This window comes from Phycodurus eques, chromosome 10 (genome assembly GCF_024500275.1).
Source record: "Phycodurus eques isolate BA_2022a chromosome 10, UOR_Pequ_1.1, whole genome shotgun sequence".
Taxonomy (NCBI): domain Eukaryota; kingdom Metazoa; phylum Chordata; class Actinopteri; order Syngnathiformes; family Syngnathidae; genus Phycodurus; species Phycodurus eques.
The window spans coordinates 12,893,924-12,907,844 of NC_084534.1; the positions used below are offsets into that span (position 1 = coordinate 12,893,924).

The 13,921-nt window shown below is 40.3% G+C and overlaps 1 protein-coding gene across 3 annotated transcripts in view; it reads right to left on the bottom strand.

The window, feature by feature from the left end:
• The window catches only part of LOC133408632 (arf-GAP with coiled-coil, ANK repeat and PH domain-containing protein 3-like), a 69,543-nt gene extending 57,183 nt beyond the window's left edge, over positions 1-12,360 (bottom strand). For all 3 annotated transcript variants that reach the window (XM_061687725.1, XM_061687724.1, XM_061687726.1), the window contains exon 1: positions 12,150-12,360. In XM_061687725.1, coding sequence (XP_061543709.1) covers positions 12,150-12,196 — 47 coding nt within the window. In that variant the 5' untranslated portion in view covers positions 12,197-12,360. The remainder of the gene's footprint in view (positions 1-12,149) is intronic.
• Positions 12,361-13,921: the final 1,561 nt, after the last annotated feature.

Here is a 13,921-nt window from a genome sequence, read left to right on the forward strand (position 1 = left end):
TCTATGAAGGGTTTAAACAGTTACAGATTACTGAACATGCCATGTCTTATAGTTGGAATCGATCAACAACATTTTCAAATCATGTTTGCCCTCAAAGCCTTGAAAATCCTCTGTCTTGGCACACTCTTTGCTATCTGTTCTTGTTTAGATGGAGGGGATCAGCTGTTCTTTCAGATGACACGCTGTCACCATAAATGGACCGACAACATTCCAACTATTCCTTTTAATTGCAGCAAACAACATGGAATGGAATCTTGAAATTCCATTGTTGACTAGAGCAAGCTGCAATACCAAAATGAATAGAGGGTAAGTAGCATTCATTCAGAGGGACAAAAGATTCTACAACTACAAATTTTGCAATCAAAATCTATAACTGCAAAATAAACTAGAGAGTTTGGAATGTGACTCTATTCTTCTTGTACAAGTTGATATAATTAATTTCCCAACTGTGAGATATAATGATTGTAGTTACACAACACTCACTATTTTATAGTCTCAATTCTTGCTCTTTGCTCCAAAGTAAACTTCCAGTGGCCGTTACTGTGAAACTTGTGCTTGTTTCACACAGACATGAATCTTAATCTCCTTCCTCTGTGGCCCAGAATCTGTCTTACACAACCTTCTCGTCCATCCAGCAACATTTGGCTAGTCCAATGGGATATACACATTCACTCATTGGTTTTCCCACTATGACTCTGCACTGCATTCACATACCAATGCAACACTATAATACTTCCTTCCTGCACTCAAGACATACTGTCCATTACTGACTAGTGACTGGGCCTCAGCTGTTCCGATTTTTCCACTTGATTGGCAATCCATCCAACAAATGGAAAGAAGAGCCCTTATGAAGAACTACATGTGTGACATTGCAAGGGGGGGAAGAGAGAAGGTTATGGATCCAAGAAAGTGTGGGACTGCTGACACAGCATATGGGAATGTTTTCATTTGGTTACAAGGAATTCCACAGAGATCTGTAGCAAAGATGCAAGCTGGAGAATGTAGCAAAATGGAACATGACAAGGGAATCCATCAGTTTCTGGGGGCAAAATCAGCAATCGTATTGTTTAAAAGATTGTATTGTCAATCACACGTGTTTACAGCGCCACAGTGTTTTTGGATCGGTGAGGGTCAGGGCTGCTGGGAAGCATGATCAATGATGACACACCAAGGAGTGACCGGAAATCAAAACCACAAACAACCAGGAGGAAGAATACGTTTACTAAAGATGTTAGTCAGTTTCTGAGAAACTGCTTTGCCCCCACCGCACAGTCAACATTGGTGGAGGGAGGGAATCCAAACAGATTACAAAAATGAGCAATAAATATGAAAATAGAGATGTGAGGAAAGCCGTAGAGTTCCGAACTAAACAGCAGAGTTGAAATAAATCTAGTGGAAAAAATTTACTTTGAGGAGATACACTGGATTCCAGATGTGAGACGCCTGCAAGCGAGTAAATCTCACAGCCTCAACCTGACCCTCAATAAGACGGCTGTCTTCTTCATCTACACCAGCTGCATCCTCTTCCTGTCATTGGTGAATGTGTAGCAACCAGTAGTAACCAGCAATAAACAGTCTCAACATTAAACACACGTGTACAGTTGAATAAAATCCAAAACGAGTGCTGTAGCCAAAAATCTGGCCACTCAGTTTTGATTGACAAGGGTGTCCCAGGTGTACCCCATCTCTCGCATTAGTACTGTATGTCAACTGGGAGAGCCTCCAACACTTGTTGGCCAGCACTAGACAATTAGTATAAATATTTGAATGGATGGATGTATAGATGGATGGATGGCGGGATGATGGATGGATGGAATCTTAGGCAGAATGATGGCCCAACTGGTTATCATGACTTCCTCAAAGCAAGATAGTTCTGGGTTTGAATCTCGGTTCTGACTTTTCAGTGTTTGCATGTTCTTCCTTTGGGTACTCCGGTTTTCTCTCACATTCCAAAAACATTTTTTTATTTTTTGGAAAATCTAAATTTCCCAGGTGTGAATGTGAAATGTTGTCTTTGTGTGCCATGTGATTCTGAAATGTCCCCACCCAAATATATGATCCTCTGTAATCCATATCAAACCTTTCCACAAAGTCGTGTGGAAAAGTCATATTTGTTGGACTGTCCTGAGAACAAACGGGAGTCACACTCAGTAGAATACTGATCTCAGACAAAGCCTGATTTTCTAATTTGGATCAGTACCACAACTGATCATGATCAAAATGCAATCAATTCATCCTCTGCCATTTCAAAGCTACACTTTCTGTAATAGGTGTGGTCTCGTTAATTGCCTCTCCTCTTTTCTTTACCATTTGCATACCGGCATTTCCCACATGGAATTTGCTTATTAAAAAAAAAAAAAAAAAAAAAAAAAAAAAAAAAGGACTGAAGGACTCCAAGATGGTGAGAAATAAGATTCTCTGGTCTGATGAGACCAAGATAAAACGTTTAAGCCTTAATTCTAGGCGGTATGTGTGGAGAAAACCAGGCACTGCTCATCACCTGTCCAATACAGCCCCAACAGTGAAGCATGGTGGTGGCAACATCATCCTGTGTTTTTTTTTTTCAGCTGCAGGAACAGGACGACTGGTTACGATCGAAGGAAAGATTATTGCGGCCAAGTACAGGGATATCCAGGACGAAAACCTTCTCCAGACTGCTCAGGACCTCAGACTGGGCCGAAGGTTCACAAGACAATGATCCTAAGCACACAGCTAAAATAGAGAGGGTTTATTCATGGATGGGTTAACGTGTGACAGTCAGCGCTGAGGCCTGGCCAACACAGATACATTCCACATATTGTACGCCGACTGGTGCCTGCCATTTAATGACTAGACTAGGCAAGTGAGATCTCTACTGTGAATTTGGAAGTTCAAAGGTCAGATGGTGCCTGCAGCTTGAGCAGAAAAACAAGAAGAAAAATCAGGTCATTCATGAGTGATATTTTTACAAAAGATAAAACTGCTGCAATTTAACACAAACAGGAAATGTTTGTAAAGTTACTCTGTTGCTTAGAAACACAAGCAGTGTTGTTTAACTGACAAAAATGTTTCTCACTTGAACCAGAATAAGCAAGCCACCTACAATGAAGGCAATTTCATTAATTACCTTCACAAAGCCCAAATTGTGAAGTGAATCTACATTTTTCTGAAACTTTACAGAGTGGTGACAGATGTTCCAAGGAGTAATCTGTTCAGTTTGAGTGAATACAATATTGGGATACTATCGAGGAAAGTATTTATGAATTTTGCCGGCCAGGGGTTTGACAGGGTTACTGCATGGCATATAGAACATGGGTCGCGATGCATCTTTTCTTATTCAGTATGTGTGAAAGATAGAGATGGGGATGGGATGAGTTAGTCAATGTATATGCAAAATAAAAATAACTGATGTCCCGATGAAACTCCACTGGTGGGCGTGAGGGTGACAGTGTGTGTGAGCTCGCACGTTGTATGTCGACCATCCAGTTGATTTAATCAGTGTGTGTGCGGTTGCCGATAATCCTTTTTATATATGGCTTCCACACTAAGTCCTTGCAGCAGCACGTGCTTCCGTGTGGCAGGAAAGCTGCTTCATCGTGGATTCAGTGGAAGTGTCCATGTTCTGGAATGATGTCAAGCTACTGTGTGTCTCACAGGCATGCAAAGACTATGTAGAAAAAAAAATTCAGTCCACGCATGGCACATGGATTCATGCAATTGCGCATTCAGACAGGGCAATGTTTTTCTTTGTGTTGAAATCATAGAAGGTTCACATTTCTGATATGATCTGATGATTTATTTTTCTATTTTCAATACTGGTTGTCTTGCTCAGAGTCACATCAGGGGTTGGAGTGGGTACGAAGAGTATTCACACCCCCTTAAATTTTTCACTTTTTTTATATTGCAGCCATTTAAGTTAGTTTTTTCCCACATTGTGGAAACACAGCGCCCCATATTGACAGAAAAAAACGGAATTGTTGAAATTTTTGCAGATTTATTAAAAAAGAAAAACTGAAATATCACACAGCCATAAGTATTTAGACGCTTTGCTCAGTATTTAGAACAAGCACCCTTTTGAGCCAATACAGCCATGAGTCTTTTTGGGAATGATGCAACAAGTTTTTCACACCTGGATTTGAGGATTATCTGCCATTCCTCCTTGCAGATCTTCTCCAGTTCTGTCAGGTTAGATGGTGAACATTGGTGGGCAGCCATTTTCAGGTCTCTCCAGAGATGCTCAATTGGGTTTAAGTCAGGGCTCTGGCTGGGCCATTCAAAAACAGTCACGGAGTTGTTCTGAAGCCACTCCTTCGGTATTTAAACTGTGTGCTTAGGGTCATTGTCTTTTTTGAAGGTGAAACTTCGGCCCACTCTGAGGTTCTGAGCACTCTGGAGAAGATTTTCATTCAGGATATCCCTGTACTTGGCCGCATTCATCTTTTCTTCGATTGCAACCAATCTCCCTGTCCCTGCAGCTGAAAAACACAACCACAGAATGATGCTGCCACCACCATGCTTCACTGTTGGGGCTGTATTGGCCAGGTGATGAGCAGTGCCTGGTTTTCTACACACATACTGCTTAGGATTAAGTGAAAAAGTTCTGTCTTGGTTTCATCAGACCAGAGAATCTTATTTCTCACCATCTTGGAGTCCTTCAGGTGTTTATTAGCAAACAATGTGGGCCTTCATGTGTCTTGCACTGAGGAGAGGCTTCCGTCAGGCCACTCTGCCATAAAGCCCCGACTGGTGGAGGGCTGCAGTGATAGTTGACTTTCTAGAACTTTCTTCCATCTCCCGACTGCATCTCTGCTCAGACTGCTTTTAGGTTTCTTCTTTACCTCTCTCACCAAGGCTCCTCTCCCCCAATTGCTCAGTTTGGCCAGACAGCCAGCTTTAGGCAGGTCTCTGATTGTCCCAAACGTCTTCCATTTCAGGATTATGGAGGCCACTGTGCTCTTAGGAACCTTAAGTGCAGCAGATGTTTTTTGTAACCTTGGACCAGATCTGTGCCTTGCCACAATTCTGTCTCTGAGCTCTTCAGGTAGTTCCTTTGACCTCATGATTCTCATTTGCTCTGACATGCACTATGAGCTGTAAGATCTAATATAGACAGGTGTGTGGCTTTCCTATTCAAGTCCAATCAGTATAATCAAACACAGCTGGACTCCAATGAAAGGGGTAGAACCATTTTAATGATGATCAGAGGAACTGGACAGCACCAGAGTTAAATATACGAGTGTCACAGCAAAGGGTCTGAATACTTATGGCTGTGTGAAATTTCAGTTTTTCTTTTTAAAAAAAAAAATTCAACCATTACGTTTTTTTTTCCTCTCAATATGGGGTGCTGTATGTACATTCACGAGGGGAAAAAAATGAAAAATGATTTTAACAAATGGCTGCAATATAACAAGAGTGAACATTTTAAGGGGATCTGAATGCGTTTCTGTACCCACTCTATATCAGCTGATTTGCGGCAAAAGGCGGACGACAACCCTGGACTAACTGTCAGTCAGTAATTGGGTGATTGTGAATCTTATCATAGAGTCCAGTATTTATACAGGCTAATCAGCAATAGTTTACAAAGAAAAAGCCCATCAAACTAATGAAGTTCATCGGTTTATTATTTTTGTTTATTTTGGTGTCCTACAAAAAATATTCAAAGAGCACAGATCGCCACCAAGATATAAACCTATAAAGTCAATGAGTGAAGTGCTTCAATCAAGAGCTAAAGGGAGGACAAGTTACAACAAAATTGAGTATTTCATCTGGATTCAAGTGACAAGATGTAGTAAGATACTTTTAAAGCACAATGAATTAAATGTGCCTGAACATTAGTGAATTTTCAATATAACTTTTTTTGCTGCTTCATGCTCAATTTGCATCAAATATAAATTAAAACTAGTTTCTTATAGCTCTTTCATGTATTGTACATGTACAACAAATTTTGTTGAAATCAACTTATACAGTACAACTATATAAGCTTATTGTGCAGAATATAAAAGAAGGGATTTTTTTGACATTTTGAAATATTAACCTTTTTGACGCCTTCAATGTGCTATGTCACCAAAACTAAAAGGCAATGTCTTTGGGAAACTGCTTTTGAAGGTGCACAAATTAACTTGGAGCTCAAACCGCTATCATGCATGATGTCACTCTCGTGCATATTCCAAATCTCAGCAATGTTTAAAACTTCATGCCACCACAGAAGGGTACCAGTGGTGGTAAAGTAGATAAATATGATGACAGTCATACCTCGTTGGGAGAAATACCCTCTCAAGAAAAATAGCATTAAAGTGAATTTATTTCCGGTCCACACATAAAAGACTCAGAGGCTTCTAATGAGAATTAGCCTTCTAGCTGCAAATTAATCAATCATCAGTGACAGCAGTGACACACCTCCTTTACAAGAGGGCAGCGGTGCAACACTCTACATATACTTAACAAGTCAGCATAAATGTAATTTTGATTATTCTTGCTAATGATAAAACCACAATAAATCAGCAACCCATGTTTCTGATAAATACCTACCACTGAAATGCAAGCATGAAATGCAGGTTTTGTAGACTGCCATCATCAGTCCACATAATACACCAGAGGCTAAATATGACACTCTGTTCTCATCATTTACATATTTGAAAATGACAATATCCGCATCTTAACTTTCAGTTTAGTTACATTGCACACCAGGTGTTGCAGCAGTGAGTTTGTTGAGAAGGATAATAATCTCACAAATGTGTAAATCAGACTTATATAACTATGAGTGTGCATATGCTTGAGAGCCTGTCCGAACAAACACTGAGACTCATGCTGCCCTCCACCGTGACACAACAGCTCCACAAGTCTTTGAACTAGCAGGAATGTTTCATGCTCCTGACATGACAGACAGTGCTCCTGCAGTTCTGTGAATGCTGGGCACTTTTACCTTTACATACACAGCCAGAGACACAGTATTGATGTGCTCTGATGAGAGGGGTTCCTGATATTTTACAACCACTTATGCCACTAAAAGGTTATGAGAGTTCAAGGGCTTTGATTGCTAGTTCAAAACTCATTTTCCTTTAAGAGGATGAACTTTCTTAGTAGACAAAGCAAAGCTCTTTGGGACTTAAAGTTGGTTTTTATTTGGAGATCTGGAGCGATAATGTGATTCCAGAGGGGAATAAGACAATCTGCACTACACTCTATGGTCAAAAGGGACAAGAGGCATTTACTCTTACTCTTTTGATTCGTGGCATTTGCCAGATTTATGAGGGGAGCAATTCAGAGAAAATGCAGAATTGTTAAGCAGAGCTGTGCATTGTCAAATCATCTTTAACATAAGCATATATATCATCAGTGTTGAGGTCTTCCTGTAAAAGCATGTGCTTGTGTAAGAACACATCCAGTGGTTGGGAATGAGTAAATTTAATGCGAGTGGTCTGGAATCCTCCTTAATGTTTGCTGATTTTGAGCAGGTTCTAAGGGTCAATGGGTGATTTGAAAGTGTCTGTTTTTCTGAAGGATTTTCAAGCAGACGAGGACATTGTGTGAAAATACAACTTCATTCTTCTATCACTTCATCAAGTTACACTTTCCAGACTCCAGCACATTGGTGGGAGACAACTTTCCAGCCTCTCACTTGGGATTTTCATATTTCAGGCAGCTGACCCACCATACAGCATTATCTCAGACAGGTGAAGAGATGATATGCAGGATTAAAAACCATGACGCAGGAAGTAATCCAGACACTTATGCAAAAGCATGACGCCAGACAGATATCCAGAGCATCATCGAGAGGGCACTTTAATCTGCCAATAAATAGACAAGCTTTTGAAGTCATGTCGGGAAGTCAAATCTGAGGTGGCAGCACAGCACTTCATAAATCTTTTAAGTAAATCATGAATCCTATTTCTTGGTTTATTCACATTAGATTTTCTCAAGATTTTCTATAAAACTGAGAAAAAGACCTCTATGTTCTCCATAACAACTTCTGAAATACTGAGTAGCTAGAAGAGTAGACTGAGTCAAATGTGTAAGATGTGCTCCAGTCGTAGTAAAAAATAAATAAAATTAATTTTAAAAAAGGATAAAAAAGTATCAAGAATATAAGCCACTACAGTCGTGCAAAAACCCAGTTTTACCTTCAGCCATGCATGATGTTGCAACTAAGAGTACATTTGGCAAAATCACGTGAACTTCAATTTAGATCATAAGAAACAAAATGTTACATTTCAGTAACCTACAGGTAAAAAAAAAATTCTCTCTTTTGTTATCAAACCTTTCTGCCAGCCAGTGCTGGCTTTTTAAATATACCCAGACAGATTGTGACCGCTCATCCTTTTTTCCCCTGCATGTAACCATAGCAACCACTCTAGACGAGGCAAAAGAAACCCTTGGGGGAACAACACGACATCATCTTCCATGCCTGCTCTGCTTTGAGAAACACAAGAAGACTCTTCTCCACAAGAATACCCTTCTGTCCATTTATTTTTTATAATGAGCTTGGCGAAATAACATTCAACTTGGCTTGAATGTGTGGCTTAACTACCTGTCACCCAAAGAGATGATGTGATTATCAGCCATCAAGCAGGTTGGACAACATTCAACTGCAGATATGAGGGAGAAGAGTGAAATGCTTTGTGTTCCTCTTCAATAAAAAGTCTGCACAGCTATTGTTTCGGAATTTAACTTGATTGAAATTATTTTCTAATAGTGCAAGATTTTTTCCTGAATCTGATTTATGCTTTGAATGAGGACACCATCTTATGTGGCGTCACATTGTTCCCCAATAAGACATTTGTTCATGTGTCATATTCTGAATGAGGGTGAGCCGCTCAACTTGTTTGGAGGCCGTGCTGCACCGTGAATGAAGAGGAAGCAAACTGGTGTCTTTGGTTTTGTTACCACACAGCGGTGTACACGGTGACCTGGGATAAATATTTCCGGAGGTCATTTTTCATATTTTGAACACAGTTCATATAATAAGACAAAGACTTGAAGCATGGTTATATGGGTTTTGTTATGGCAGATTTGTCATCAACAACTAGTTACTAGTCCTACATAAAGATACAGTTCTGTGAAAAACATATGCAAACTAATATGAAAACATAGCCAGGCATATAGTATGTATGTTTCATAACAGAAGCATATTGCTTGTTTTATGGCATCTCATAGCGCAAGTGATGTTACTTTATTTGTTAGCAGAATCCAACAGATTCTATCATTGGACCAACTGTCCATCTTCCATTTTTCATCAGCTTTTCAAACTCCAAATCAAGTCCAAAAATGAAATTTTGATGTGAAGTAGGACTGGTTAGTGAAGTATTCAGTTGAATGAATACTAAAAAGCAACACTTGGAAAGCTGTTTGTCTGTTAGCGGAATTATGCTAAATATATTGAAAAAATTGAGGCGTGGTGATAGATTAGAGATATGTAGATGCATTTTTTTCTCCCAGAAAACGTTTGGGCACGCTTTGGTTCAGATACAGCAGGTGGTTATCACATCTGTTAATAATGATAGATTTCATGGCGATGATTTCAATAAAATTGACTGAAGGACACCGTTCATCAATCATTGTCCTTAAAAGGAAACTATTACCAACAGAAATGCTCAATAAAGAATGAACCAAATGCTACCCAAGGGTATAAAAACAGAAACAATGAGCCTGCCTCGAAGGAATCAGGGCAACCTCCTTGTACAACCACAATGAGCATGTGCGCCAGCTTTATCTCTCCACTGTTGTGGTGAACGAACACAGCAGGTGAGTACTGCACAGACGAGGCAGGACAATGGCGCAGAGGATGGTAAAACTGAGGAAGAGAATTAACAAAGAGATGTGTGTTACAGATGCTCAGCATACTTTAAATACTCATTAATGCACACTCAGTCGTGCAAAAACACAGAAGTTGCACAAGTTAAGACCTGCTGGGAGTGAAGGAGCTGCTTGAGCAACAGACGTGGGAGCCCGTCACAGCAATGACTATCATGCTGATTTTCTAAAATGACACAACAACTAGAGCCAAGAAACAGGTCCCACCGATAAAGAGCAAAACGCTGCACGACTTGAAACATTCCAACTTGCCTCAGTCACCTGTAATGATGAAGACCATCCTTTAGAATTGTATGAGCAGGACCTGGTGCATGAAAGCATCATTTTATTGTTCGAACACGTTGAAAGAGGATTTGAGAAATCAAATCCACATATTGGTTAGGTAATGGGAGAATGAATTTAATTCAAGCCAGCTGATCTGTAAATTCAGCAGCGGTCATACAAAGCAGGCCCAAAAAACAGCCTCTTACAGTAGAGCCTAGCTCCTGTGATAATGTGTACTACTAACTAACCAATAGGAACAGTACGGTGAATGCCGCTTTTCCACTGTACTATAGTAACGGTTCTCGTCGCCTCACCTTGAAGTGATCAGTTTGCCACTTCAAGATGGAACCATGAGAAACTGCAAAAACCATGCCGCAATGAACGCATCAGACGGAATGACACACACGATTGTCTCCTGTATTTACTTCTCATCATGTGGCTGTTGGCCATGGTTAGGTGACAAATTTAATACCAGAGTGGTCTGTAGGGAGCAAGAAACCAGGCCAGTATAGCAAAGTGGAGACAGTGGAGTGTTATAATGCAGCGTCCAAAGCTAAGCCACAGCAACAAAATAAGCTAATGTTACAGTCTACCAGTGAGCGACCAGCAGTGGTTTACATAAACCATATGGCATTGGTGTGGTGCTCTTGGAACCCAAGATGTACCAAAGTAGTACCTGGTCGTACCTGATTTTGCCAATGGAAAAAGCATTGACAGTGAGTGGAGACTTGGCCAGCCAAGTAGGTACCTTGCATTGGAAAAGCTACCAAAATACATTTGCAAAGACACCCGCAAAATATGGTTGAACAGTTGGGACAATCTTAAAATCTGGAAAGTTTTTTTGTTTTTTTGGGTGAAAGCTTATGTGCATTTTTTGATTAACTGTTACATCTGCAACGACATTCAACAGAGATTCAAAATTTGAATCGCAGCAAAACCACAGGTCAACGGTCTGCAAATCATGAAAACTAGTTGCTGAACCCCTCACACTGCGTGAGTGTTTGGCAGGGCATAGGTACCAGCTCCCCACAACCCTGAACAGGATAAGTGGCATTGAAAAATTGATGGATGGATGGATGGATGTTTAAGGCAGCCAGGCATTAAAAGTAATAGCACAGAGTTGCAACTACACATTGTTGTCTTCCACAGTTATTTACAAGTACCCATTACATGTTGGGTGTTAATGACAGAGCAGCCATCATTTTGACCCAAGTTACATTATGACCTCATTTTTAACCAGACACATTGTCACCTCTGTGTGTGGCAAAATTTGCCAAATAGCAGTCTGCATTGGGAGCAGAGGAGAGTGTTGGAAGGTGTTGCTCAAATGCTCTGCCTCTTCCTGTGAAGCTGTGACCTTTTGTCCTCACCATCCATCAAAGAGTCTGCTACTAGCTCCCTCACTCCATCCTCTGATTGGGGTCATCTGTTAACAGGAACACTCACATGTAAGCAAACTAGAGGGAAGCAACTCATCAACGACAGACGCTGACACGATGAAACTACTTGTGTCCTTCGATTTGCATGAGGCAGGCTGGGGGCACACGGATGGAGTGCAGCCACCACCAACCTCCCGCTCCCCTAGTGGGCAGAAAAGGGGGCCAAACATCTGGATGTATGCCCGGGAAACATGCTCTGTCTCCCCGTAGAGAGCATTCTCACCTTCCTGTTGATTGCTTGGCCAGCCAGGACACAAATGCAGCTGCGAGAATATCCATGTCCACGTTCATACTGAGGCACGAAAGGCCCTTCTCTTTCACACGAAGGTCACATAAATCAATGATCTGAACCAGCCCTATCAATTGATTAAGTCACTCCAAGCACCCTCACTAGCAAATGGCTCCTGACTGGGCTGAACATGGCACATACATTTCCCTTTTTTCATTCTGTGCCATTGTTGCAATACACAATCGCCAATCACATACGGACACGTTTTCATTCTCAAGGACAGCGATCCCCTTTGAATTACATTTACGAATGTATGATTTATCCACCCTGTTGAAGCAAGCGGAGTCCGTCGGTTCGCGTCTCGAGGGGGAAAAAAAGATAATAATCATGCGTAATAGAAGGCGTGCCGTTTAGCGCAGCAGTCTTACCTGAACCGGGGCGAATCCTTGATACATTCTTCAAAGTCCACCGTCATTTTTGCGTCTTTGTCGTGTATTCCTTCCTCAAGGTGCCAGTGTCATCGCCCGCGGCGGCTTGTCGCTAATAACGTGGTCGTGTCCCTGACGCGCGGCAGTTCCGTCGGAGCCTCCTCTTCCCAGTGGCACCGTGACAGCAAAAAGACGGAGCGGAGTGCGCGGTGACTGAATTACTACAACCAGGGGGGAGCTAGGAAGGCAAAGCTGGCGGGAGGGAGGAGTGAGCGTCGGAGAATCAAGCTGGAAGAGGACAGCGGCGACTAGCGACCAACTGCAGGAACTGCTCTCGATAAAAGATCACTCCAGCCAATGGGACGTTGTCGTCAACCTCAATAGTACCAAACCGGTCATTCTCAACCTGTGCTAAAATGTACGCGGGCTTTCATTGAATTCAAAACACAAATAAAATTCACAACAGGCAAAACATGATATACAGTACTTTCAATAATATTAGAATGAAGAAGTGTTAGCTTTTTTTTTTAATCCAGTAAAGTGCTTTTTTTTTTTTTTTTTTTTTTACTTTTCGAGCTCTTCACACTTTTTAAGTACAGTTCAGTTGTATTTAACTTTTAAGTACAGTAAAATACATTTGTGCATTAAAAGCTGTTTTAAAACATTTATAAGTGCAATTTTTAAATAGCTTTTATGTGGAATACATTGAACCATTATTTAAATACAGTCTTTGCTTTTCCTATATTTAACACCAGTGTTAATGTTCAAACTGCATCATGTTACAGTGCCTTACGAACACAAATTATAAATAATAAAAACTTTGAGGAATAAAACATTTGCCTTGTTTTTTTATTTACTCATATGGCTACTTCATTCCTGTAGTTCACTTGGAACAGATACTTCGAGCTAAGTATTTTTGAGGTGTTACTGGTGTAGCCTATAAAGTTCGAGAACCACTGTATTCAAAGTACCTAACGTACTTACATGCTGTAGTTAAATAGAAGTATACATACTGTGTAGTGTAAAAATAAAGATTTTATTAAAAGTAGAAGTACTAATTCAATTATTTTACTTAAAGTACATTTAAGTAAACAAGTACAGATTATGAAATGCAGTTTAGTTTAGTTTATTTTTGACAACAATGTTAGTTAGTTTGCCATGGAAAAGTGTGGGAAGTATAGAACTGTTGTTCAATTTATGTATCAAGGGATTTGGTCAAAATAAATGTTTGTACTGTATAATGTCTGTTAAAAATTAAGATAATTTGCAATATGCTGTTTTCCATAAATAAAAGAACAAATCAAGTTACCAACAAATACGAAGGAAACATACTTACATACATACTTTACCCCCGGGCCTCGAATTCGACACCTGCTATTGTAATTGGGTTGCAATAGTATTCTGCCCCTGAACAATTTCGTGTTTCAATGCCTTGCCACTAAGGGCAGCTGTGTTGTTGTTCAATTCTGTCTAATGTTCAAAATGGAAATTTGTTTTATGAGCCGTTGCACTTTCCTAAAACAAAATGCAGTCTCCTGGAAATGTTACAATTAGCACACTGCTGCATTAATGAGAATGTTTGATTCAATCAGCATTTAAACGATGACCCAAACATAATCCACTTAATGTGTACTGTTACTTTAATACAACAAATTGAATAATCTCCTACTTGTAGAAACATTTAAAAAGGAAAGTTATTCCGTGACGGTCATTTAAAAAATGTTCACACAACTTTACACGACCGTTTACCATGCTCCTCATGCCTGTTGCTC